The sequence below is a fragment of the Haemorhous mexicanus genome, chromosome 10, assembly GCF_027477595.1.
Source record: "Haemorhous mexicanus isolate bHaeMex1 chromosome 10, bHaeMex1.pri, whole genome shotgun sequence".
Taxonomy (NCBI): domain Eukaryota; kingdom Metazoa; phylum Chordata; class Aves; order Passeriformes; family Fringillidae; genus Haemorhous; species Haemorhous mexicanus.
The window spans coordinates 23,206,663-23,232,007 of NC_082350.1; the positions used below are offsets into that span (position 1 = coordinate 23,206,663).

Here is a 25,345-nt window from a genome sequence, read left to right on the forward strand (position 1 = left end):
ACAAAGGTGGAACCTGAAACAAATTGTGGCAAAATCCTCTGGAGATGTGAAGCACAACTCTGCTGCAATCAATGTATAATTGTCCAGTCATGCCACAGATGAATCTGCTCTCCATGCAAAGAACTTAGCAAGCATTGTAATATATTCACTTTTTTCACAGTTATTAAGTCTGCCCTCTGATGAACATCTCTCCCTTATCTACTGTGTTAGCACATTCTCCCTCCTGTTGCTTCCCACACCACATAAAACTACTAAAGAAAGATTATTACAAGTGGAGCTCGGGTGTGAAAACAATTCCAAATTCAGTTCCCACATCTGTTCATACAGTACCACCTTCCAGTGCATGGAAGAAGATTTTAACCACAAAACACAGAAACCAGGGAAGAGAGGATTTAACTGAACTCTCCACTTCTTTGACTGCAGAAGGATCCAGAAGGGATGCATTGCAGATTCAGCTTGGAAAACATCACCTACATAAACAGCTCCTATTTACAGCAGCAGCAAACAAGGATATTCAGTTAAACAAGATTTACACACAATTTCAACACTATTTTCCATAGGATACCAAGATCCAAAATGAGAAAATATTCAGGAAGTTTAACATCATACTGAGTTAGGGTTTTTTTTCCCCAACCCCAGAACTGTTACATTTCCAGCTTCTAGATTATTTACAACATAAATGCAGCACATGGATCTAGAGGGCCCAGGAAGAGTTGCAGAGGGTCGGTGGGGAAGGCTAAAAGTCACACTGCAGCTACATCTCAGATTGGAGCAGGTGCAGGAAGAAGAGATGGATGGACAAGTGAAAATCTAGCCATAAAAATTCCATGGAATGGGCTATTTCTCCCCTCATGTCACATTATGTTAATACCAACAGGATTTCCAGCACTCACATATGAAGGAAACCATGTCAGACCTGCAGCAGATCAGCACCTAACTCCTGTCAGCTCTCTGAGCTCCCTAACAGTGAGATTACAGAGAGAAAAAGCAGATTCAGGTCAGCAACCCTGCACACAAAAGCCACCCTTGCAGCATGGATAACAGCGAGAGAAGCAATTGCCTGTGAATTCCTGGTGAAGAAAAAGCAATTAGATTTTACAAAAAAGGAAACAGTAACAAATAAGTTTTCTTTAAAAGGATAGCACAGACACCAACTCCCCCACTTCAGCACCACCATGAGAATCTCTCAAACGTCTGAAAAAAAGGAGCAGCCACTTTTATTCCAGGTGGTCACGAAATAGATTTGGCCTTTTCAACTTTTGGTGTATTTAGAAGAGATTATTAGAAAGTACCTGAAGAAGCAGAAAACAGTTTTGAAATAACTGGATCTGAGGTTTAAGTTGCAACTTGAGGTTTGGAAAGTAGCAAGGATGGGAAAAAAAATAAAGAGGGAAAAGGAAAAAGAATGATGAAGACACTCAAAAATAAAAAAAATTGTAAGAATCAGAGGGGCAGTGTCTCCAGGGATCACTTCTTCCACAGGAGATGCAACAAAGCAGAAATTAAATATCTGCCTAGACGAATAACAGCTGCACTTCCTTTAAGCAAAGTCAGGGCTTTCATTATCATTGGGGGAAAAAGGAAACACCTAAGAGGAAACTTTAAAAAGACCAAATCTTCAAACAGTCAAATCTGAAATTTACCCAACCTTCATAGCTATTCATGTGACCAAAAAAACCTATCTGGAACAGGACCTACTTTCAGAGGACACCAAATCTTACCACAGAAAAAACACAAAAAGTTTTCCAAAACTCCAAATTATTACTCACTTCCAAATTTAAGAGAGCATGAGAAGTCATTTCAGGAAGCAACTGACCAATGATGCTGGAAAAATCATTCAGACCAAGTTCTTGTTCCAGCCTGACTTGGAGAATATTTTAATTTGCCTGTGGAGGTTCTAGCTATTAGTTTTAGTTTTACAAGGTTCAAATTCACTTTAGAATTTTCGATTTTCCATTTATAAAAGCTGAAATAGATCAACAACAAAATACTGAAAATATAACTCCAGTACTCACCTGCTTTTCCATTTCAGTTGTGGTAGTCATATCATTGAATAAAATGACAAAGTGAATTTTTAAGTCATCTTTAGCACATGTTTAACCTTCTCCCATCCCTCCCTGTTCCAGGCAGGGATAGTATTTTCTTAGGATTGCTACAGAAATACAAAAAAGTCCAGTAAGTAGCATTTCCTTCCCAACTTCTGAGGTTAATCACACAACCAGTGCTTAGATTAGATAACCTAAGACTTTTATTTGTGAGTAGTCTCACATTTTTGGGTGGAAGCACGCCTGACATATCTGAGCAAGAGCCAGCGAGACAAAAAACAAACCTCATCCTGCAACCTCCCTGGGGAAATCTTTATTCATTTTAATACTTGTTCAGTCAGCTGTCTCAGTGAATGACAAGGTTTTATCTCTAATGTGAATGGCTCTGAAGGCTACTTGCATTATCCATTCTTCAGCAGCTGCTGCTGAAACCACAGGGTTGCAAACTTATAATTAAATCCAGCTGCCACTACTGTGAGCTCAGCTCTATCGAAGTGAGCAGCAGTGCCTCGTGGTTGCTGGCAAGATTCTGCCTCCCCTTCTAGACAATGTAATTAACTCTTCTGCCCCTTTTAGATGAAATAAACATCAGCACTGAAAATGCTGTTAAATGACTGTAAAACAGTATTTATGCTGAAGAATTCTGCTGCAGTCATTACACCTGAGAAAACAAATTTCTAGGTTGACAACAAATATCTGTTTCTTTAAGAGCACTGAGAGGACACCCAAGGAGACACAAGGCACAGGATGGAGGAGTTTGCTGTAGAAAAAGTGACACATACACATTAACACATCTACTCTTAAGCCTTAAAACACAGCCTCTGGCAAAAAAAGCACATACCCAAACCCAGATTGAGAGAATTGCAGACAAGGGCTGGAAAGGAACCAGGACAGGCACCACAGGCTTTCCTTTGATGCTAAAATAATTTTTAAAGGCCATTGCTCCTGGCTTAAAATAGATTTAGAGGTACCAGACAGAGAAGTTGTAGATCCCCCTTCCTGAGAGTGTTCAAGGACAGGGCTTGGAGCAAGCTGGTCCAGTGGAACGTGTCCCTGCCCATGGCAGGGGGGTGAAAAAAGATGTTCTCTAAGGTCCTTCCAAGCCTGTGACACAGTCCTGACTGAACAGCTAAACCCACCCATCTCTAGAGGAATCCCTTTTCCCCTTTTACAGTGCAGATCTGCTCACAGCCGTGTGTCAAAGTGTTTAGGTCAGCAAAAGCAATCAGCCACCCAAATGTGACTTTGCCAGCCAGAGTCCTTGCAGGGCTGCTCAAGGCAGCTCTGCTCCCTCCCTTCCACAGGAAACTCTGCAGGGACAGTGCCTCAAGAGCACCTCATGGCAGGAGCAGCTATCAGCAGTGACACACTGCACTGATGCCACTGAAGGAGAAAACAACAGCCAGCCAGGCTTTGCTTGTGAAGGTTCTCCTGCTATTTGTACCTCCTTGGAAGCACACAGCAGTCCAAAGATTTTTGAGGGTGCAGCAGAAGTGTTTGAGCTCTGACTGAAGGGGAGAGCTCTCTGCAAACAGGACAATGAAATGCACAGCAACCATCTCCAACTTCACTCTGAAGAGCTACCAAAATGCAACAAGAATACTCCTAAAGACATAACAATCTGCTGGATATTCTGCCAAATCAGTTAAAATTCCATGTTATCTGGATGCTTTATTAATACAGGGGTTACATCCAGAGCTACACAAGCACTGCCTGAACTGGGTCCTGGCAGAGCTCAGCCATGGCACCTTGGGCTAATTAAATCCATCTGCACTACCTGATCAAATTCACTGGGATCCAGCTTAGATCTCTGAAGCAAACTGGGAGCCCAAATAAATCTGCCCACAGCCACACAGGCCATGCAGGTGTCATGAAACAGAATCCAGATGTTTCTAGAGACTCAAAGTCTGCTCATTCACCTTTTGTTAATACGGGGAGAAAGAATGAACCTGCACAGCCCCTCTGCACAACACCCAGTTTGCTGGCACTTGCAACCACATTTCCTCACCCAACAAACAAAAGCCAGCAGCCAGACAGCAGCTCTTCCCCTGTGATTTTTTACTTTTCCCTTCTGCAGCAAGCACAGCCTAAACAGCCTTTTGTGGCAGAGACAACGGGGGTGAATTCTCTCTGCAGTGGTTATTCTGAGGTTCATTTCCTTCTGACATATTTGTTTGCAGCTCCAGCTCTGCTGCCTGTCTACCTGTCTCTATCTCTAATGGCAGTGGAGGCCAGGCAGTGCCTCCCTTTCAGCAGGATGGGCTGATGATTATATCCTGTCACACCCAGCAGAGAGCCAGGCATGATCTTTCAATCAGCATTTTTTACTGCTCCTGGTTTAGGGCAGCAGAGCTTTTATTCCTCTCAGCTTTTTAGTGGCTGCTTTAAAGGGCTTTTTTATCTGGAGAGGCTGATGAAAGGTGCTTCTGTGAGCAATGTTGGCAAAGAGCAGGTGGGTGTGAGGAGGGGAGCAAAGAAGAAAGAATGGAAAGTTTGGAGGAAGCCATGCTTTCAGGGCTTTTTGATTCCTGCCCAGGGCCTTGCTCACCACTGGAATTAATCTCTGAATCAACTGTTATCTATCACCAGAACAGATAATGTCATTTTTATCTCAACCATAACTTTTTTTTCCTTGAGAGATTACAGATAGCTTGGACCTCCTGCAGTGATCTGTGCACTACATTTGTCTTCTGCAAACCTCTGCCCAAGAGAACATCCAACTCACCCTTCTCATGGGCTTCCAACCAGCTCCAGACTTGTGACACTTCATACTCAGGCCCAGTGTTACCTTCCTGCTAATTTGTAGCTATATCCATCTATAATTTAAATATACAAATCCCATGATGTTTTGAGTGTCAGGACACCTGTCAGCTGTCACCAGAGCACAGGAGACAGGTTACAGAAAGGTGTGTCACCATGGGACCAAACCCTGGCAGGAGATGCCTGTTTTCATAGACCCACCTGATGGGGATGACACTGTAGATTAGAAACAGATTTTTTTCTTAATACTTGAAATATTTTTTTTTCTCTTTAAATTTAAAAATCTAATGGGAAATTTATAGGTTCCATTGAGGTTTAGGGGTTAAAAAATAATTTAAAAAAAAAACCAAGCAGTGCCTTTTTGTTTCCCAGATTTTCAAGACAATTAGGTCATTGGAGAGCTGAAGAATTAAATCTCCAGTAAGGACAGAATCAGCCAAAAGGCTGCAATTGATGACTTTACTGCATCTAAATTTTCACTAAACTTGATAAACTACCTATAAAATGGAAGAAAAAGGACAGGGGCAGGGGACTCATGGCCAAAATATGAAAACAAAATGCCAAAACCCCTGGCACAATGAGGGCCCAGCTATCAGAACTGATTTACCCCCACAAATATTTAAACATTTCATAGTTTCAGTGGGAAACAAAGATCCATGAAGACTGAAGACATCCCTATGGGCCACAGATCCATGGGAGCTTTCCCCTTGCCATTTGCTGTTTTAAAGAAGGAAAATTTGTAGCACTGGTTCATGGATTTACACTGCCCTGTAAGGCCTGTGTAGGTCTCCAGCTTCAAAGAAGAAAAACTTAGAGACCAGGATGGCAGAAAGGACATTAATCAGAAGTTGTATCAAGCAGCTCTTTGCAGGAAAAAAAACTTCCTAGAGGAAAATGGAAGAAAATTCTTTTTCACAGTGAAAGAAAACATTTTTATTGTAAGAAAATATATCAGAATTCCTGCCATTTAATCAATGGTTTCAAAAAAACCCACCTTTGTTTTAAGCAGCTTTATAGTGTAAACTCTGATCTACCTGCTCTAGGAGGTGCTGGCATTTTTGTTTACCAGAATCTTTATAAGTTCAATATCTTAATAGTGTGTGACCATTGTGAAGGCAGAGATTGACAGCTAGTCAATGAACTGATGGATATCTCCCTCATAAGCATTTCATTTAGCTACCCATGCATCCTGCCTTTCTACACACATTCCAACACCATTATCTCACACTTAATTACTTGGGTCTCAAAGCACCTGAGGAAGGAATGAGCCACCATTATCAGCATTTCACCAACAACAAAGCCCAGGCAGAGTGGGGTAATTTGCTAAAAGTTACCTCACTAAATATCCAAGGTCAGTGGCAGGTGGAAGAGAAAGTTCTTGTCAGGTGAGCACTGCACCCAGCAGAGCTCACTGCCTCTCCAAGTGTGTGCTGGGGAAGCTCCTGTAATGATCTGCACCAGGCACTGCAAAAGAACTTAAAATCCCACTTGTGTGGCAGCAAACAGTGGTGTAAAGATTAATCTACTGGCACTTCATCTGTCAAACACTGGAATATTGTATTTGATATTATATAAAGCTTTCTTTGGAGAGGACAAATGCCATGCCACCATGAGAGGACTTTGCTGACAAGTCCTCCCTGGCCATTCCTCACCTGTTTTTAAACACCTTCCAACCACACCCATTGTCTCAGATAGAATAAGTACAGCTGAGCCTTTCATAATTATGAAAAGAATAATTGCAAAACATTAATCATGCTCAGATTTTGTATCAGTCAAGAAATCACAAAGCCTGTTCAGATCTCACTCTGGTTTTTTTACTTCATGTTTTAAAACCCATCAGGAGGCACTCAGCAAAACCATCAGCAACTTGAGACTTGATGACAAAACACTTTAAAGTCAAAACTAACCCCCCATTTTCCATTGATAACATATACATGTACAGTACAGAGAAGAGGAGTAAATGAATACACCCCTGTTTGTAGAATTTGGAATGCTTTCAGAGGCTGCATGTCCAAGTAAAAGTCCCAGGGCTGAATGAAACAAGCTAAATGAAATTCATTTAATCCCATGTCCAGCTCAGGTGGCCACCAAGCCTTGAACAGGACTACCAGGACAACAGTGGATATCAAAGACATCAGCCCTGCAGCAGAATTCATTCTTGGCACTGGGATTTCCTTCTCTCTTTTTTGTTACAGGTTTTCCCTCCCTTTCACTGGGACAAACGGGGATCACAACTTCCAAACAAGTTCAAAAAAATGGAAAGAGATCCAGCTTGCAAGTTGACATTGTAATTGATATAAGTCTATTATGACAAGACAAATTGCAGCAGACAGTGCAGGAGACAGCTCAATCTGTTATCCAGTCCCTGCAATGGCTCTGGGAAGAACTCGACCATCTCACCCATAAATCTTTCTCCCAAGTTTGCATTGCTGCTTGTGTGGGTAAAATAATAAAACTGTGCAGTGGCAAATTAGTATAAAAATATTACTTTATTTTTAGAAACAGTAATTTATAAGTAATTTTTATAGCGTACAAGGGAGGCAGTAACACATTTCTAAACACAATTACATTAAGTTTGTTAGAGGAGCCCCGGCCCTTGCAGCATCTCATCAGGAAAGTGTCATGTCCCAGGCTGCAGAAACATCCCATAATTACTTTAAAAAGTCATTAGCTGCTATCATGCCAATTGGGAATAATCATCTCTGCTGAGATGGCTGTGAGGCTGCCATCAGCCATCCTGGAGGATCCAGCACAAACTTTCTTCAGGACAAAAATTCATTTTCAGGGCACTGACCTACTCCCTAACTCAATGGCAAATATAAATTCCACAAAAAAGGATGATTAGAAGATTCCTGAGATATATGTTCCCATTTATTTCTTAGAGTAATTGAATTTAGTAATATTTTTGTACTAATTTGTCTGTAGTCTGTAGTTCACAGCACCCAGCAAGGAGATCAAGAGAGCTGCTGCACAAGTGAAACTTTAGAACCAGCTGCCAACACTGATGACAGAAACAGAGAAGAAAATCAAAAAGGGTGGAGAGGGGGAGATATAAAATGGGATACATGAAGCAGTTTTGCTCAAATGAGTTCAAGTGCAGCTATGAAATGCCTGTGGTTCCTCCTCTGTCAGGAGACTGACAGGAAGTCACAATACCAGAAGTGACAGAAGCCAAGATTACAAATGTGGGAAATAGATTTATAGAGAATTCTCAAAGCCTGACAAAAAGCTCACATTGTATACATCTACATACCAACCTTAAAATAAAAATAAAAATAACATAACATAAAACAAACATTATTTTAAAAAATTAAACTAAAAACAAGTTTCAAAAATAACCTTACAAATAAAACTAGATACTTAAAAAAAACCTATAAAAATACGTTATAATAAAACCCACACAAAATAATTTTAAATAATTAACTTTAAAGCATTTACAATATAATAACTAAAACTAATAAACAAAAAATTATAATATATTATAATTAAAAATTAGTTACCCTCTAATTGCCGCTCTTATAACAATTGGTGGTACCAAGTATCAAATTCACCTCAGAATCACAGTGATGGACTCAATTCTTTGAAAGGGAGAAAGAAACCATCTCTCAAGCATTAAATCCAAGCTACTTTATGGGCAATATTCCAACATCAGCCAAGCAAACTGGAGGCTGTGGCTGTTAGTTCCACAGTACATTTCTCCTTCCTTTTGCCTGCACAAATATGATACAAACCTCAGAAGAATCTGACTGGAGGCACCTGCAACAGCTAAGAGGCCTTACACTCTAAATTACCTTGCTTTTGTTAGGCAGGTGAATGGTCCATAACACCCTTGCTGAAAGAAGGGTTTTCCCTTCAGAATTCAATTTATAAACTTCCTCCTGCCAGGCTGCGATAGCAGCTGCTGCACAAACCTGAGAATGATGGCTCCTGGAATTCCATTCAAACCCCAGGAATCAATAGAAAGCAGACAAAGGAGCAGAGATAAAAGGTCCCCCCAAGTGCAAAGAGCAGGGACTGCAGGATGCCCCTCATTGTTTTTACTGCAGGGGCTGCAGTCACCAGCCTGTGAGACAGAGACTGCACCATCTCCCTGCAGCTGGAAAATCTGAGCTGGGCTATCCACAATCTGCCTGCTGGGAATGCCCCAGCTCCACAGGTGTTTCCAAGCAAAAGGAGTCTCAAAAGGCAATTTATCATGGCAAGGACAATTTATAATTTGCTGAGATATATTCCATCTGGCAAAAGCTCATTCTATGGCCTTTTTGGAGATTGTGATCCTGCTTACCTTGAAGCAGCAGCTCTTGTGTAAGTTAATCACAGCCAGCCTGCCTTGGTGTCACTCTGGCTCACCTCAAGTCACCCACATAAACTTGTTTTTGTGGGCAGTAAAGAAATACCCAATCACAGCTCAACTGAACTGAAATTGTCTGTAGGCAGCAGCAGCTCCATTGTAAACAGCTCTGCATTTTATTTATTGTTATAGTCCCTCTCACTCACACTGCCTGATAGACAAGCCAGGTGAGGACACAAAGATATTAGAATTTAAAAAGGAAAAAACGAAATACTTAAAAATCTGCCTTCCTTTCAACAAAGCACAATATGCTTCAGCTGAAAAGGAAATTATCATTTGCCTAATACAAAAGAAACCCTTTGTCCCAATCACAGCCTACTCTGTAGGAATGACTTTCTTCCCTCCCTTAAGAAGCCAAATGGATGCAGTGCTGTAATTTTGGAGAGCTTTACACAGTGTGTTAAATTACAAGACAACCCATTGTAGGTTTATCAAAATGTGAGCCAGTGTGTGAGACAAAAAAGATTCTCATTGAGAGTGGGTGATAGAGTGTAAGTCAGAATTCAGACTATAGTATGCTAGAACACAGTGAAATGAAAGATTGGTGCATATATTAGTCCAGGAATACTATGAAATATTTGGTAGTGAGCTATAAAACCTTCCTACTTTGAGATGCACAAAAAGAAAAAATCCCATGAACAAATACAGTGGTTCATTTGCTGCATTCTTCACCTACTGCCCACCTGCTTTGACTCAGAACTTCCTCTCACAAAGCTAAAGGCAAGGCTGAGAAATTCACTGAGAGCACCACAGGAACATTCAAGCTGAGAAGCAACAGACAGATACTCCACTGGACACCACTGGTGATATTCAGTGACATTATCCACCACAGAAACTCCTCTGATACCAATCAAATTCAATTTTCATCTTGCTTTGTTAAAATTCAATATCCAAAAAAAAAAATTCTGGAAAATCAGAGAATGATCAAATAACCATGTCAGAGTGCAGCAAAGGCACCTTTAAGTCAACATGAATAAAATATTCTTGTTTTAACAACGATTGTTGAAGATGCATTTTATCCCAAGAGCAGCCGCCCTTGAGAGAATTCCCACTGCACTCACCGTACTGGCAGCGAGGCCCCTGGAATCCTGCAGGACACTGGCACACCTGGGATCCTCCTTCAGAGCACCTCCCTCCATTGAAGCAAGTGCCAGCAGTGCACAGCACTAGAGCACACAAACAGAATGGGACAGGCTATTTCAGCTCATTCTGGCCCAAGGATCCCCAGAACTGCCTCTCTGACTCAGTCCTGCTGCAACATGACCTCCCAAATGAGAAACCCAGACTTTTATTGAAGTGCAAGGGCTGGGCTGCAGCAGGACTTGCTATCAAAGGTGTAACTGCCTTGTTGATAGGAAGAAATTTAATAAGAGTAAGACTTAAATATTGCAGTTTAACTTGAAGGTGCTTCAGAGGCAGAAGACAGGACTCAAAGCACTGCCTGAATCTAAAATAAAATAGGAAAAGCTGCCAGACAATAATGTTGGAATGGTTAAAAACCACTGATGCACTGGGAGATATTATACATGTGGAAGGGAATTACAATTCTTCCTTTCCTCTAACACAGTACAGTTTTATTTACAACAACTTAAATTCCACGTGCTTGAGTCAAACTTGCAAAGAGTATCAAATTCAACAGAGTAATTCTACCACTTTGGGGTCTTAAAGAATTCAAAGCAAGTCTGCACTGCTCTTTCAGGAAGAAAATTTCATTTTGCTACTTGTGCTCACATACCTTAAACTCCTTTACACCAGAGATTAAAACACAGATTGTAAACATATTTTTGACTTCTTACAACTAAACAGGGGCACACTAAATATGTAGATTCAGGCTGAAACTAACAGGAATACCTCTCAGGCTTGTTTTTGGGTTTTAACTACAAAGAGACAACCATAAAAGCAAGCTCTCTGAATGCAGCCCTGAAGTTAGTATGAAGATTAAAAAATAAATAAGAACAGATGCTAACTTTCATACAGAAAACACAATTACTGACTAAACAGTAACAAAACTAAACACTGAGTAGGTTGCCATCTTCTACTGATGTCTTGTTAGCAGTGGCTGAAGTGCTGCCTTATCATTCCAATTAAATTCCATCTTTTAGGAAAACATCCAATCATGATTAGAAATTAGTGATAGAAAATTAGTGATAGGTTCTCATCAGATGAGGAAACACAGGGTAGAAATAAAACTGCCTCAATGGCACCAGCAGAAGGGAAAATGGCAAGAACAGACAGACTAGCAAGTGCTGCACCCAAGGAAAGTGCCTCACAGCAGATTTCTCTGCATAATTTGGGTAACAGCAATAAATTTGGTTGGCCTGTCAAAACCAGGCTGGCACAAAAATGCTGCAACAACTCCAATTAGAGTTTAGACTGTTAATCCAAATTGTGTGGATTAAAATTAGATCTATTTGCTGCTTTTACATGAGCACTTTTATCTTTTTAAAGGACATTTGCTCGCCCATCACTGGGGAAATGCCAGTTATAAACCACAAGAAACAAAACCCTTGTATCTAGAAGTGAGGATTCAGTAGGAAGGCATGGCCTGGGGATGTCACCCTGTGGTTTTGTCCCAGTTTTGTCCCAACTCACAATGCAGACAGCCAGGTTCATTGTCCTGCTGGGCCCAGCCAGGGCAGCACTTGTAGACAGTCTGCTGCTCCATCCTGTACACCTGCTTGTAAACTGTGTAGTAACCAGACCTGTGGGGAGAGGAAGGTTAGGAGAGCAGTCACAACTCTCATTCCACTCACTCCCACCTCCCCAGCAGCACACTGCACTCATATGTCATATTTATGATATTTATGAGATGCTTTCCCAGCCTCCATCAGGAGTTCTCGTTAAAAACGAAGCAAATACAGCAAACTGCATCCTGATAACAGCCAGTAGCCCTGATATGCCATGTCCACATATTATTTTGAAGAATTTGTATTCAGGCTAGTCAAAGGTGAGTAATTTTTTTTTTTAAACTTTTTTTTTTTTTTTTTTTTTTGCAATCAGTTTTGGGTTTAGCTGTTGGGGGAGTCAGATCTCCCATCAGTTCCAAGCATGTGACAGAAATAGAAAGAAGTTCAATTTTTCAAAGTCAATGACTTGACAGCTGGGCTTCACCTGAACAAGAACAAGACAGGAACATTTTCTGATAGTGTAAAATTCTGAATCTAAAGCCAGACACGAAGCTCATGAGCAACCCAAAACACATTAAAAAGTCACATTTTCTACTCAGTAATGACAGATTTCAAGTCAAATCTCAGGAGGACACCATGTCCATAACCACACGTTTCAGATGAAACAGTTGACAACTTCTCTCATAAAAAAAAGCTGAAGAACTTGCACAAAGATGAGCAACACAACCCATTTATAACAACAGATAATGTATTACCTTCTCTCATAGCTCACACACCACCTCCTCTTTGTGCAGCCTTGCTTCCACATCCTGACCATGCGACTGAAGGACTGAATGCAGGGCTCCTGGTGTCCCACCAGAGCCAGCTCCAGCACTGGGCACACATTAGGCCTGGGGGGGCAAAGAAAAAGATAATTTTTATTTCTAACACCAAATTTAGACATCTTGAGACACACCTAAAAACTCTGCTGGGTGTAACAGTTTGAACCAGAATTTTTACTGCTGGTGGAACGCACTGCAGCTCCAAGCCTCAGAAGGCAGCATGTGAACAATGCACTGAAATTCAGGCTCCTCACCAGTCAGTGAAGGATTTACCACAGATTCAAGGGCAGATAAGATTTATCTAAACTATTGCTGGGGAAATTGTGTATTCTGTAAGAGCCCCCCTCGCTATCAGTCCCCTCAGGGAAACACACGAAATTGGTAAGAGGAAGTATCCTTGTTCTCTGCTGATTATTCCTAAAATAACAAGACCAAAATAAAAGCTCTGCTTTGGAGGATGATATGTAATCTTCATCCTGCTACCTAGCCAGAGTTACAAAAATATCAGGATTGCAGGAGGTATGGAGGGTCAAAAAAAATGTTACATGCTGATGGTTTTGCAGAGATTTTGTCTGCCTTATCCCAATTTCTTTGCCCTGGTATAAATCAGGAAATTTTGCATGACAGAAAACAACAGCAGGAAACATTCAGGGTCTAAATGAAACCATAAAGATTGAGGGGTTTTGTCATCTTTGAAGGCAGGAACCTGTTGTGACACAAATGAAATTAACTCACTGATTTTTTTTGAGTAGTTTATAGATTGTTAGCGCAATAATTTAATCACCAATTCCCCAGGACAGCCTGGTGAGGCTTTGCAAGCACAAGCCTCAGTAACTCAAACACAGAGGGGAACAGGGACCTTCTCTACCCACCCTGGCAACAACACCATCCAGCAGACAAGTCCTTCCCCAATTTTTAGTCTGAGCCCTCTCCAAGCTAGAGAGTGATCAAGTAACATCCTGTCACACTTGTTTCCTTTGTCACAGGTAGAAACACGACCCTGTGCTAGAAAACCTGGGGCTGGCACTAATAAGAGAGCAGTTCTAGCCCAAGAGCTGCCTGGCAGTTGGTCACCATCACTTACAGTGGATAGTGTTAATCTCTCATTCAGGATTTATGGTGGTTTTTAACTCCTCTGAAGCCTGAACACCACACAAGGTAGCCTTGCTAACGAGAGAACATCTTTCATCCACAGGTCTTCAAGTGCTTTACAAATATCATTAAATTAAGCCTGTGCAGAACCAGAAAACACTATAACCATGATCAATTTTCCTGCTGAGCTGAACACTTGGAAGAAGCTCTGCCTGGATCAAATCCTACAGGATTTGACTGGAAAACAGCCCCAGTGCTGTGCAGAATGCTGTCATCACCCCACGGAGAATGGCACATCCAGCCAGGCCTCCCAAAGCCACCACAGCTCCCAGGAGAACACCTGGGACATCATCTCAGGGTAAAGAGGATCTCTGTCCAACAAGGACACTCCAGGAAGAGGAACAGAGCAGATGTAAGCACAATCCAAACAGCCCTCAGGAATTCAGGCAGCCCATGTAAAGGAAGGCAGGAGAAGAAAGCCCACGGCTGTAAGCTCTGGCTGTCCTATATCACCAAAGTAAAGAATCTATTTGTACTGGAACACCTGACCTTGGCAGAAGATACTTTCCTGAACTAGAATATCTGTTTCTCACAGGCTTTAGAGCAATCATCTGCATCATCCTAAACCACACTGCCAGTGGACATCCCTCCATGTTCCTCCTCCACTACTGCACAGCCCACACTCAATATTGCTCCATATTTCCCATCCCTCAGGTCTGCCCTGGGTGCCAATAGCTCAGAGCAGAACTGGAGATGGTCACAGCCCAGTTCCAGACTGCCTCAAGTTCCTCAAGCAGCCAGGCTTCCCCCTCATTCCCAGTGTCATCTCCATTACCTAGCAATCCTTCCCATGTGTCCCAGCTACCCCTTTCCCCCAGAACTACCTCTCCATTTCACATATTTAGCTGAAGTTCAGAGCCATTGTTCCCAAGCCATTCTTAGCACAAAGTCTGCCATTTGTTTCCCATCCAAAGAAGATCTTTGTGTGCCCAAAATCTTGCCTGTTTTTCCTCCTTTCCATTACGTCAGTTGGTCTAATAAAACCCTTGCCTTACTTAGCAACCATGCCTCACTTAGCAGGCTTTTTAAATGACTCTCCCTCCAATGAATAGAACATCATGTTCTGATAATTCATGCATATCTCCTTTTATTAGAATTGCCTAAAACTTTCCAGATAAAGGTACATTCATATGCATCGCTCTTCCATAAATAAAAGAGAGGAGCTGACAATTGTTGTAATGACACACTGAGCCCATCCCACAAGTTCCTCCTCATGTGATATTGCCATGTTTCCAGGAATAGCAGTATTGACTTCTAGGATATGGTTAATGGGAACAAATGACGCTCACAGAACAAAACAAGCCAGCAGCAGAGTCACATGTTTATGAAGATTTATTCAAAGTAAGCCATTCCTCCTTGATGCCCTTGGGATAATTTAAAGGCAGATATCAAAACTGCTGAAACACTATAATTAAATTGCAGCAATTGCATAACATGTAATCCTGTGCTGGCAAAGCTGGGAATCAAACATGCCCTCTCCAACAACTCAGCATCCTCACAGCTCCCTACACACAGAGTCAACACGGCAGTTTTTGGGCCATCTGACTCACTGGAGACCTCTAAACCTCAGAGCAGCTCCTGGAACCAGGCTGCAGCTAGTGAAGGCACAATTCAGCACCGTGGCACTCTGCTAATTAGAGGCCATCCAGGAGTGAGCTGAAGCCCCAAGCGGATGCAGTGGTGTATCAGAGAACAGCTCCTGTTTTCCTGCCCTGCCCTTTGCAATCAGAAGATGTTTCTTAACAGGGGTTTAAGTGTTAAAACAAGCAAAAGACTCAAAGGCATATTATGGGCCAGGATTTGATTGATACACCAGTCCCTTTAAACCTTTTTGCTCTGGTGCTCTGTGCTAGCCAAGGCTAACACCAAGGCTATTATTAGCTTGTCAGTCTGACTCAGGCAAGGCAGAAAGCTCTCTTAATATTTGCATTAGGAGACTGCCCTTTAAACAAAGACACCCTACACACTTCCAGCTCAAGACTTGAGATTCTAATGAACAGATAATTAGACCAACAAGGAGCAAGAGCAGCCTGGGCTAATCATATGGCTGTGGTGCCTGTGAGCCACTGCACAACGGGAAAAGTTCAGAGAAAATTAAAAGCATCTCCAGGCGGGATGCAATTCGTTCCTGTGTTTGGGATTTGAAAAAGAAAAGGAATAGATCTACCACAAAAATCACAGAATGGTTTGAGTTGGAAAGGACCTTAAAGATTACTCAGTTCTAACTCCCTGCCATGGGCAGGGACACCTTCCACTGTCCCAGGTGGCTCCAAGCCCTGGCCTTGGACACTTCCATTTGTAAAGGTCCATCATATCTCTGTGACAGGGAGATTTTCTTTTTCTGCCCAACACCTGGGATGCCAAAGTAAATCTCTCATTCTACCCATCTACTTTTCCCCAGCTCAATGCAAGAAGCTGAAGGTGGGCAGATTTAACAGCAGTGAGAGAGCAAACACACATCAAGACATCCCTAAAGATTTCTTTCAACAGCACAAACTTTAAATCAAAACATTAACGAAGACGAATTTGGCTGTCTTATTTCAGGTCTTTCCACAGAGACTCCCTGAATGACACCACCTTCTATACTAAGTCAGACAGCTGTTAGCATCTCCCTAAAAATGAGATGTTGCAGCCTGCCTTGCCTCAGCTGACGAATTTGCAGCCTGAACTCTATTGATCTTCCCATAAATCAGTCAATAGTGAAACCTGTCGTAAGGAGAGACTTGCTGGAATCCTGTATTTTCCAAACACTAATTGGTTGCTGCTCCTTCCCCTTATGCTGTTATTAAAAGTTTAGAAAACCACAGCCTTCTTACTCAGTTTTAGTTTGAAAAGATCAAATATGAGCTTTCTTAAGGGAACCAAGATTACAGTCAGGGCTAAATTCTCCACTGCTGTGATGATAACTGCTTTTGCACTAGAGATGCACTGACGTTGATCTGAAAATAGTTGTACACTGCTACAAAGGATTTGGCTAGGAGCTTTCCAGGTTAACTGAATCCCCTCACACCTTCAACATCACCATTGTCTTATAAAAAAGACCTCTAGAAAGACACTGTGACATCTTTCAGAAACATGTGGCACTGCAGAGGAGAAAAAGCCAGCAGCATGATGTTGTATGCAAAAGAGGTGTTGATTAAAAGTTTTTGATCTATATGATCTAAATTGGAAAGGAGAAAAAAACAAATTTTATTTGAACACGGGAAAAGAAAAGTCAAATCGGGAAATAGACCACAGAAACAAAAAGTCCAAAGAACTAGTTACATATATTGGCTCATATATATAAATTTTGTCTCTAGATACATATTGCTTAATAATTCACAAAGGCCAGAATGACAGAAAAGCCTTTTATTTTTTTGAACTGCCAAGCTCCCCTTTCTACCCTTAATCTATTTTAAGGCTCATTTCCCTGATCAAATTAATCAGCACTACCAGAGACAATTAGGACATCCTGCTCCCTTGACCACTAATCAATCCCTGCTCTCTCCTGATCCTGTATCAATATTTGTGATGTTCACAGCCCCTCTGGGACACGGGTTGTAAGCACCAAGCTCATTTAGATTAGGTCTCATTATCACTGCTGTTCTCTGGCTCTGTGGAGGAAGGTCCACCACACAAGGCTGCCCCATCCCACAGGTTACTAATGCACTGCTGTGTCTTACTCACATCCTCTCTCTGATTAGATGGAGCAGCTAAATAACATGAGAGTTCCTTCAGCCTTTGTGCCCTGCATCTAGATGAAGAGCAAATCAATAGGAGATGATTAATTACACACTCAGCTATTATAACAACAATAAGATTTTTAGTTCTTGCCGCTATCAAAGTGCAGCGCCTGTCGTTTACCTTCCACTTAACCATCCTCCTCCCTCCCCCAGGACAGCATTATCTATTTTGGTTGGCAAGAAAAGCAGAAGATAAACATGCACATCCAAATCATTTAACCATGATTGACCAAGTCACCTTTTTTTTTTTTTGTGCATTTTAAAATCAGGGAGTGATTCTTATTCTTTTTTCTTTTAGTGTCATGTAGATGCAATACCCGGCAACATCCAGTTTTCTAATTCTGTCTGCTACATCCAGGAGAGCACCAGTGACCAGGCCTGCAAAGCCCCAAGCAGCACAAACACCCAGCTTTACAAAATTTAAGGACCAGTGTCCCAAGGATCTCTCTCTTAATTAGAAAACCATACAGGTTATCACATAAAGGAGGCTAAGAAATAGTTGGCACACACTCATTGTTAAGACAAAGCAGATAAGGGTTCAAAATCCACATTAAATTGCGAGTGTAAAAGTGTGAAATGAGGGAGGAAAGCTCCAGGTGTAATTTCACATTAACTACACCCACTGCCATTATCACTCCCCTGAAGAGGGGTGTGTTACACCCCAGTAAACTCCAGTTCCCCAATAAACCTGCCAGGTGCACACACCTGAGCCTCCTCAGCAGGAAGGCACAGAGGGACCTGATGTTCAAATATGAACATGAAAATCATTCCAAGTGTCACACCACTTTGTCACAAAGAGAGAAAGCTCACTCTGGTTTACAGCAAGTGCCACACTGTTTGACAATTAAATGAGCTAGAAGGCACTGAAATCCTCAGCTCTATTTCAGCAACCATATCTAGGAATTGTTCACTGCTTTTTTTGGTGCCTGCCAGATTTTAACAGCTTCAAAGTAAAAGTTTTTTTAAAGCTTACTTTTAAAATAACATGAAATATATAACTTCCAGTCAAACTGCAACAAACATGATTACATCTAATGTATGCAATATATGCAAGAAAAATCCCTACATGCCAACATTTTAGGTGTTAAAATATTCCAAGTCTTTTACTCCCCTTTAAATCATTAGCTTGATACCAATGTCCATTTTTTGAGGGGTTTTGTTTGGTTTGGGGTTTTCATTTGTTTGCTTTAACATTAAGAAAACTTGGTTAAGCTAAATATTTAATTAATTTTAACCACAGAAAAACTAACATGCATTAGTGGATTAGTGTTCAACAGTGGCAAAGTAGAAGGGGGGAAAAAAATCTCAATTTATATCTTTTGGATAAGAAACTTCTGCTGAGGTTCTAAATAACCCACAGTGCCTGGTGTTACTCTACAGAGAGAGATGGGCAGGCTTTGACTCACAGTTATAAGATACAAGCAGTATAATGATGAGAGAAGTTTATACAGCTGCATTTTTCACCATTGATGGTGCACTGGTCAGGCAGAGAGATCACCAGCAATTACAAACAAAAGGGCAACCACTGAAGAGTCTCCTGAGGGCTGAGGTGTATAAAAACTCACATACTATAGAGGAATATTCCAACCTGAGAAGACCAGGCCCAAAATACCCAATTGTTCCATAATTTATGGGGATTTCTTCATTAAAAAACAATACAGAGCACCATATAAAGGCTCTTCTCAGGCACATTCTAAGACATTATGCTAAATTTTCAATATTGAATTAGGTCACATACATAAAAACATGGTCTGGGCATGGCATTCTCTTCTAAACAAGATTTTGTGCCAAGCTCTGCTCTGACTTCGGGAAGACAGCAAGGTGTTTCTACTACAGAACCCAAAAACAAGTGTCAGCACTCTGACTTGAACAACGTTCCCCTTTCCACACACAAATATTCATCCACAGGTCAAAGGCACTGAAATGGAGCTCAGAGCACACATCACAGCCCACAGCATCTCCCAGCAAAGGCAGAAATATCAAGTTCCCCTCTGGAACAATTAATGATTGGTTTGAAAGCAAGGCTAGAAGCTGGAATCCAAAGCACAAACTGCATATGTTCAGTACATCATTTTCAAATGCTTTGATTTCACAGTAATGAAAGGAAATTTCTTTCTGCTCAGAAATAAATTAAAAGCAATAGATTTGAGAGGGAATGTAAGCAATAACAGGCTTGGATTTCAGAGGAAGGAAATCTATTAACTGTGTTCAAAGAGAGAAGGTATTTAATTGGTGAATAACACAAGTCTGCAATATGGGCTGTTAACCCCCTGGGAGCCAAAGCGTCACTTCCATCAAAGTTCTGCTAAAAAGTCACCTGGAGACCAGGTCTGCCACCACAGATAATCTCATCCCTCCTCACCAGGGGGCTGCTTCAAATTTATTAAAAATATTCCACAGTCTGTCATACCTAGATCATGGCATGCCTACAACTAGGAAAAACAGGCAATGCTGGATATAAACAATGCAGAAGAAAACTCAAAGACAAAACCAGGCAATTTTCCCAAGAAATGCTGCAAAACCACATTTCAAGCACATTGAACTATTGCTTAAGGAACTAAACTATAGCAACATTCCATGACAATTACACCTAAAGAAACCTGACAAGCTTTTTCCTCTTAGAGTGTAGTTTTGGAGAGCAATGTGAGAAGTCAAATCCCATTAAAAGTGAGGGGGCATTCCCCTTCACTTTCTTACCTTAAAAGTGCAGATTTAAGAATCATACAGTACGTATAAGCTTACTGTGATTATGAGCAGAGAATTTCTAAACCTCTGGTGAGATTTAAAAGCATTTTATGATGTCTCTGATGCAAACCCAGGAGTTTCTAAAACTGGAAAATATTTACAGTTCAAGTTCATCTTTGATAAATATAAAAACTACAGGCTATCAGATTTTACTATGCTGTCTTACAGCTATTTCAGAGTTTAGGAGAAAGTCTTGATCTCATTTTTCTCCAGAAGAGCAGGAAAATGTCATAAATCAGGAAAAGCACAGAACCACCATGACACTCATTCATTATCGTTAAGTCTCCTGACAGTGAATATACTGGGGCAGAAAAAGAGGAAAAGAGCTCTTTGCCATCTGTTAAAAGACTAAATTCAAAATTAATATTCCTCTAGGAACTGTGAAACAGAAGCCTGAAGTGCAAAGTCCCGAGGAATGGGATTCTGTGCTGCAGTGCTGACCAGCATGAGCTCTATCTGCTGGCAGCATCCTGTAGTGCACAGGCTAAAAAAACCTATTTTTGTTCAGGGTGATCTTCACAGTCACAAAGATCAGAAACATCTCAGTCTTCAACTGCAAATTCAAGGATTGTGGAAATAGGGGATGAAATCACCACGAATTTTAAGCCAATACATTTAAAACATGCTTGCTAAAATCACATTATCCAAGCCTCAAAGGCTGGAGTAGCTGCTGCTCAGGAGGAGTGAGGGTTTGCTGCAACCCTATGGAATCTGAGCAGACAGGAATGGGAAGAAGGGCTTCAGGTTTCAGCTGAAAACAAGTTAGGCAAAATTCAGTAGCCTAAAAATCAAAATTTGTCATTGATTCTCGGATGCCAGCATCGCTTCAACCAAGGTTTAAAGAGAAATACTTAATCTCACTTGATGGACAAATTTAATACAAAATTAGGCTGTGGTACAAATTTGAATACACCACTGGCAAATCAGGTCATAATTTTCACCAGGAAAACTTGCAAGTTTTTTTAACTACAAAACCTCCGAGTCTAAGATAACCCATCCAAAGAAGTGGAAGGAGATTCCACTACATTATTTAGCTCAGCTCAAAAAAGGAAACCTACTTTAAGTCCTTGTTTAATGCTAGGAAGACAAGCTTTCCTCACACCTGCAAATTGACATCACTGGAGGTGAAAATACAGTATATTGGCTAAACAGCCAATACATTGAGACAATTTCTCACCATGAAATGATTACACCATCTACTTTTCACATCATTTGGACAGTATCAAAACAAAATTCCAGGCTCCAGGTTGAAGTTGTATCTCTGTATACTTTATGGAAGCATTTCTTTTTTTTTTTTTTTCTGCACTGCATTCCAAATATTCAAATTGACATGCAATTTGTTCCGCTGTAACAATCACAACTCAGAGGCATCTCCTCATATGGAAACACTTTGCACAACAGCAGTTAATTCTTGAAATGCATTCCATCAAGGAAAAAAGTGGACTTGGCCTTTTTTAATTATACCTTAAAAGGAATTTTTATTTATGTCACTCAAAGAAAGCGTCCACAGGCACATCTGTCTGCAGTGGTGCAAAACCAGCCCTGTGTCACTGCACCCAACAGCTGGAACAGCTGAAGGGCCAGGTTTACTCGAGGTTTGCAGAGGCAGATAACATGTGGATGCTAGAATTTGCTTTTGGGAACGTGATTTATCAGGAGGAGCACAAGAAAGCTGATACTGCCCCGAAGAATTGAAGCTGGAAAACAGTAACTCAGCCAGGAATCTAGCTCTACATCCAGGTGTTCCTTGGAATGTGACCAGATTGCTAGTGGATAAAGTGAAAATATGCAGATACAACATGTGAACAGTAAAGAAAAACCCTAAGCAAAACACTTTTATGGCAAGACTGAGACTGGATCCTCTAAAAGCAGAGCAGCCCCTTCAGATGTCATCCTGGACCTGCAGAGCCACAGAGCAAGTCAGGGGGCTTAATGCTGACAGAACAAAACTTCTCTTCTTCTTTGGCAAAGAAGTCCTCACCCACCTCACCTGGGAACAGAAGAATCCATTCTTGAGCCCTGTCCCAGTCCTAACTGTGAAAGGAGATATTTATTGCACAAAGGGGGTTCCCAGAACACAGCTCATAACTCCACTGCCTCTGCTCTGTCCTACACCCCTAACTGAGAGCAGACATCTGTACTGCTCCAGCTCCCAGGGGAATGTTTGTCTAGGAGAGGATTTACCACTTCTGACAGCAACTCAAGTCCTCCTTTAGTTCTCATTTCTGCACTGTCCCACAGCTCCCCCCGATTTCTGTGAAGCCCAGTGCTAGGTAACCACACATCACACTTGCATTGTCTGACACACCCCAGTTTTGGGCTAGAGAGCCCACTACCAAGTGTTAAAAATGTGCTTTTTATCATCAGACATGGTTAATTCCTCGTTTAAAGACCCAAATATGCTTTACAATGAAAACAGCATATCTGTTCTCTGGTCATTCCAGAGTTCTCTGAAGTTCTATTAGAGGATCATCAAGGGCCAATTGTATGGAAAAGCAGTTGACAGAAATATCTCATCATTCTCTAATCTGTTCTACATTAAATCTCCTCAGGGGGCTTGGAAGCAGAACACCAACATCCACAGAGAACCCTCCCATTTCTAGCTAGGAGCAAATGCTCAAGTTAGCAACAGAATGAAAACAATTATGAAGAATATCCTGTGTAGCCTCAGCCACATAAGATCTCAATCAAAACAACAGCAAAGAACACACTCAGCATGGTGTGTTCCAAGGGATACATTTGCTGTTCTGATTTCATTGACTGCAGATGACCAAAGTCAAACCAGAATTGTTAGAAAAAGGTGATTCATTAAAAAATCCTCCTGGACATGTCACTGTTTCTTGGTGAAAGCTGGCAGACTCACTCCTGAAGGGTGGTGACATCTTGCATTCGTGCTTACACCAAAGGTAAAGTCCCTAAATAGCAAGAAAGTTTGGAGTAATACTTATTCTTGCCCTGGCTCAGGAAAAGCAGGAAGAACGGCAGTAATTTCAGGAATATGACTCTTGGGAAAAGCACTCAAGGCTCTGACCCAGGTCTGGGGGCTTGGGTGGCTGCTGCTGATTGCTGCTGGCTGGCAGTGCACTGCTGCTCCCAGTGCCTCCAGCCCAGCAGCAACATCCTCACACAGCATCGCTCCCAGAAGGGAATGCTTCCTCTGCTCTTTCAGTGACACCGTCTTTAAAAAGGTAAAAGCAAATAAAAATTGTTTGGAGGCAATTCACAGTTAACAGCACCTCCAGCTTCAAAAGTGCAGAATCATAGTTATTACTGATGTCAAATGCAAACAGATTAATGTAGGCCAATGCTATTCCTCCTCCTGATAGAGTAATTGCTCAGAAAGAGAGCACAAAGCATGCCTGAAAGGAACACAGAGCACTTTTAACAAAGGAAAATGTTTTACCACAGAATGAGCTTAACTTCTCTAAGCATTGTGATGGATACTTTGTGCTCCAGCAAAATGGAGTAATATAAACCACCTTAAAAGCACTTCTGGTAAATGCTGTGTAAATATGTATTGCATAGAAAGCCAGTGAGCAATAGGCTTGGAAATCTCAATTTTCAGACAGAATAAAGAACTAAACAGAAAGCAAATACAAGACATTAATTATGAACGAGTACCATGAAGTTGATGAAGATAAAACCCAGGAAGACAAGGGAGGTTAGAAATTTGGCTATACACAGATATTTGAAAAGGCTGTTGTCAAGTTGCTTTGAGGGGGGGGGGGGGAACATTCCTTAAAACACGAGAAAGGTACACAAGGAAAAGTAAAGGGACACAAACAGTTTCCATCAACATTCAATTTCAACACACAAAAACTTTAACCACAGATTTCGTGCATGCGGCCAGCTACTCTCTTCTAGAGCCCGACCAGAGAGCCACCTCCGGACACAAACCTTCCACCGCATTTTCAACAAAGAGCATTTGTTGCTCGTGCTGTGCAGAACCCCTCGGAGAAAGTTCCCCGGCACCGCGGCAGCCGCACACGTGCGGCCCCAGCTCTTTGTGCGCTCCCGGCCGCGGGAGGCTGGGTGGATGGGTGGATGGGTGGATGGATGGATGCTCTCTGCTCCCTGCCCTTCCCGCACGGATCCCCAGCTGGCACCCCCATCTTCCTCCTGCTGCTCTCCCCACACTGAAAGCAAAGCCAGGAGAAGCCCCGGAGTTGCCTTCACCTCCCACGGCAAAGCCAAGCCCAGCGCTCCCCCCCGGGAGCCCCACAAGCCCCATCCAGGTCAACTCCGCGGGTTGGGGGACACGCGGAGTTACGGCGCACCCACCCAAACTTTCCGGGCAGCCCCGGGGAGCCGAGGGGAGCAGGACCCTCCCGGCAGGGCCACAGGCGGCGTGTCCCGGCCGAGCCCGCACACTCACATGCCCCGCACACACGCTCACACGGCCCCGCACACTCACATGCCCCGCTGCAGCCGCGGCTCCGCGGCCAGAGCGCAGCCGAGCAGCACGGGCAGCAGCGCCGGCCCGGCTCGCATGGCGCTGCCGGGGAGCGAGGATGGAGCGCCGGCTGGAGCAGCACCAACACCCGCAGCAGCAGCAGCAGCAGCAGCAGCAGGGGCAGCAGCTCCGGCCCCCAAATCATTTAAAGCGGCGGCACAGCCGCGCCACGGGCGGGGCGGCCTCGGGCCGGCCCCATCCCCGCCCCGCCGGGCCCGCCCCGCAGCGCGGAGCCGTGCCGTGCCGTGCCGTGCCGTGCCGTGCCGTGCCGTGCCGTGCCGTGCCGTGCCGTGCCGTGCCCGCGTCCCGGGAGCTCCCCGCGGGAACACTGCTGTGCTCCTCCTGCAAAGGGAGCTTCCCCTGCTCCGCATCCCCGCGGGAAGCGGCTCCGGCAGGAGATGGGCAGCGGGTGTTCTCCATGTCCGTGCGCAGCGATGTGCAGCCTCCAGCTCTCCCTGCGCTGCCGGGATGCCAAGAGCGTTCTGCTGCGCTGACGGACACGGATCTTGCCTGCTTTTATTTCCTCTGGTCCTTCTTTGTTCTGTACAGGATGCCCAGTGCAATCGTATCTGAGCGCTTCCGAGAGGTAACTGTGAAAATAAATGCGTTCAACATCTTGAGGGAGGGAGGGATAACACCGCTGCTGCCGAGAGTTAGTGACAGCAAGAA

General features: G+C 42.7%; 1 protein-coding gene across 1 annotated transcript in view; it reads right to left on the reverse strand.

Annotated features, from left to right (window-relative positions):
- Nucleotides 1–24,714, reverse strand: part of LOC132331896 (multiple epidermal growth factor-like domains protein 6) — a 188,383-nt gene extending 163,669 nt beyond the window's left edge. The window contains exons 1-4 of the mRNA XM_059855817.1: nt 24,638–24,714; nt 12,539–12,673; nt 11,749–11,858; nt 10,218–10,322 (exon numbers count right to left, since the gene is read on the reverse strand). Coding sequence (XP_059711800.1) covers nt 10,218–10,322; nt 11,749–11,858; nt 12,539–12,673; nt 24,638–24,714 — 427 coding nt within the window. The remainder of the gene's footprint in view (nt 1–10,217; nt 10,323–11,748; nt 11,859–12,538; nt 12,674–24,637) is intronic.
- Nucleotides 24,715–25,345: the final 631 nt, after the last annotated feature.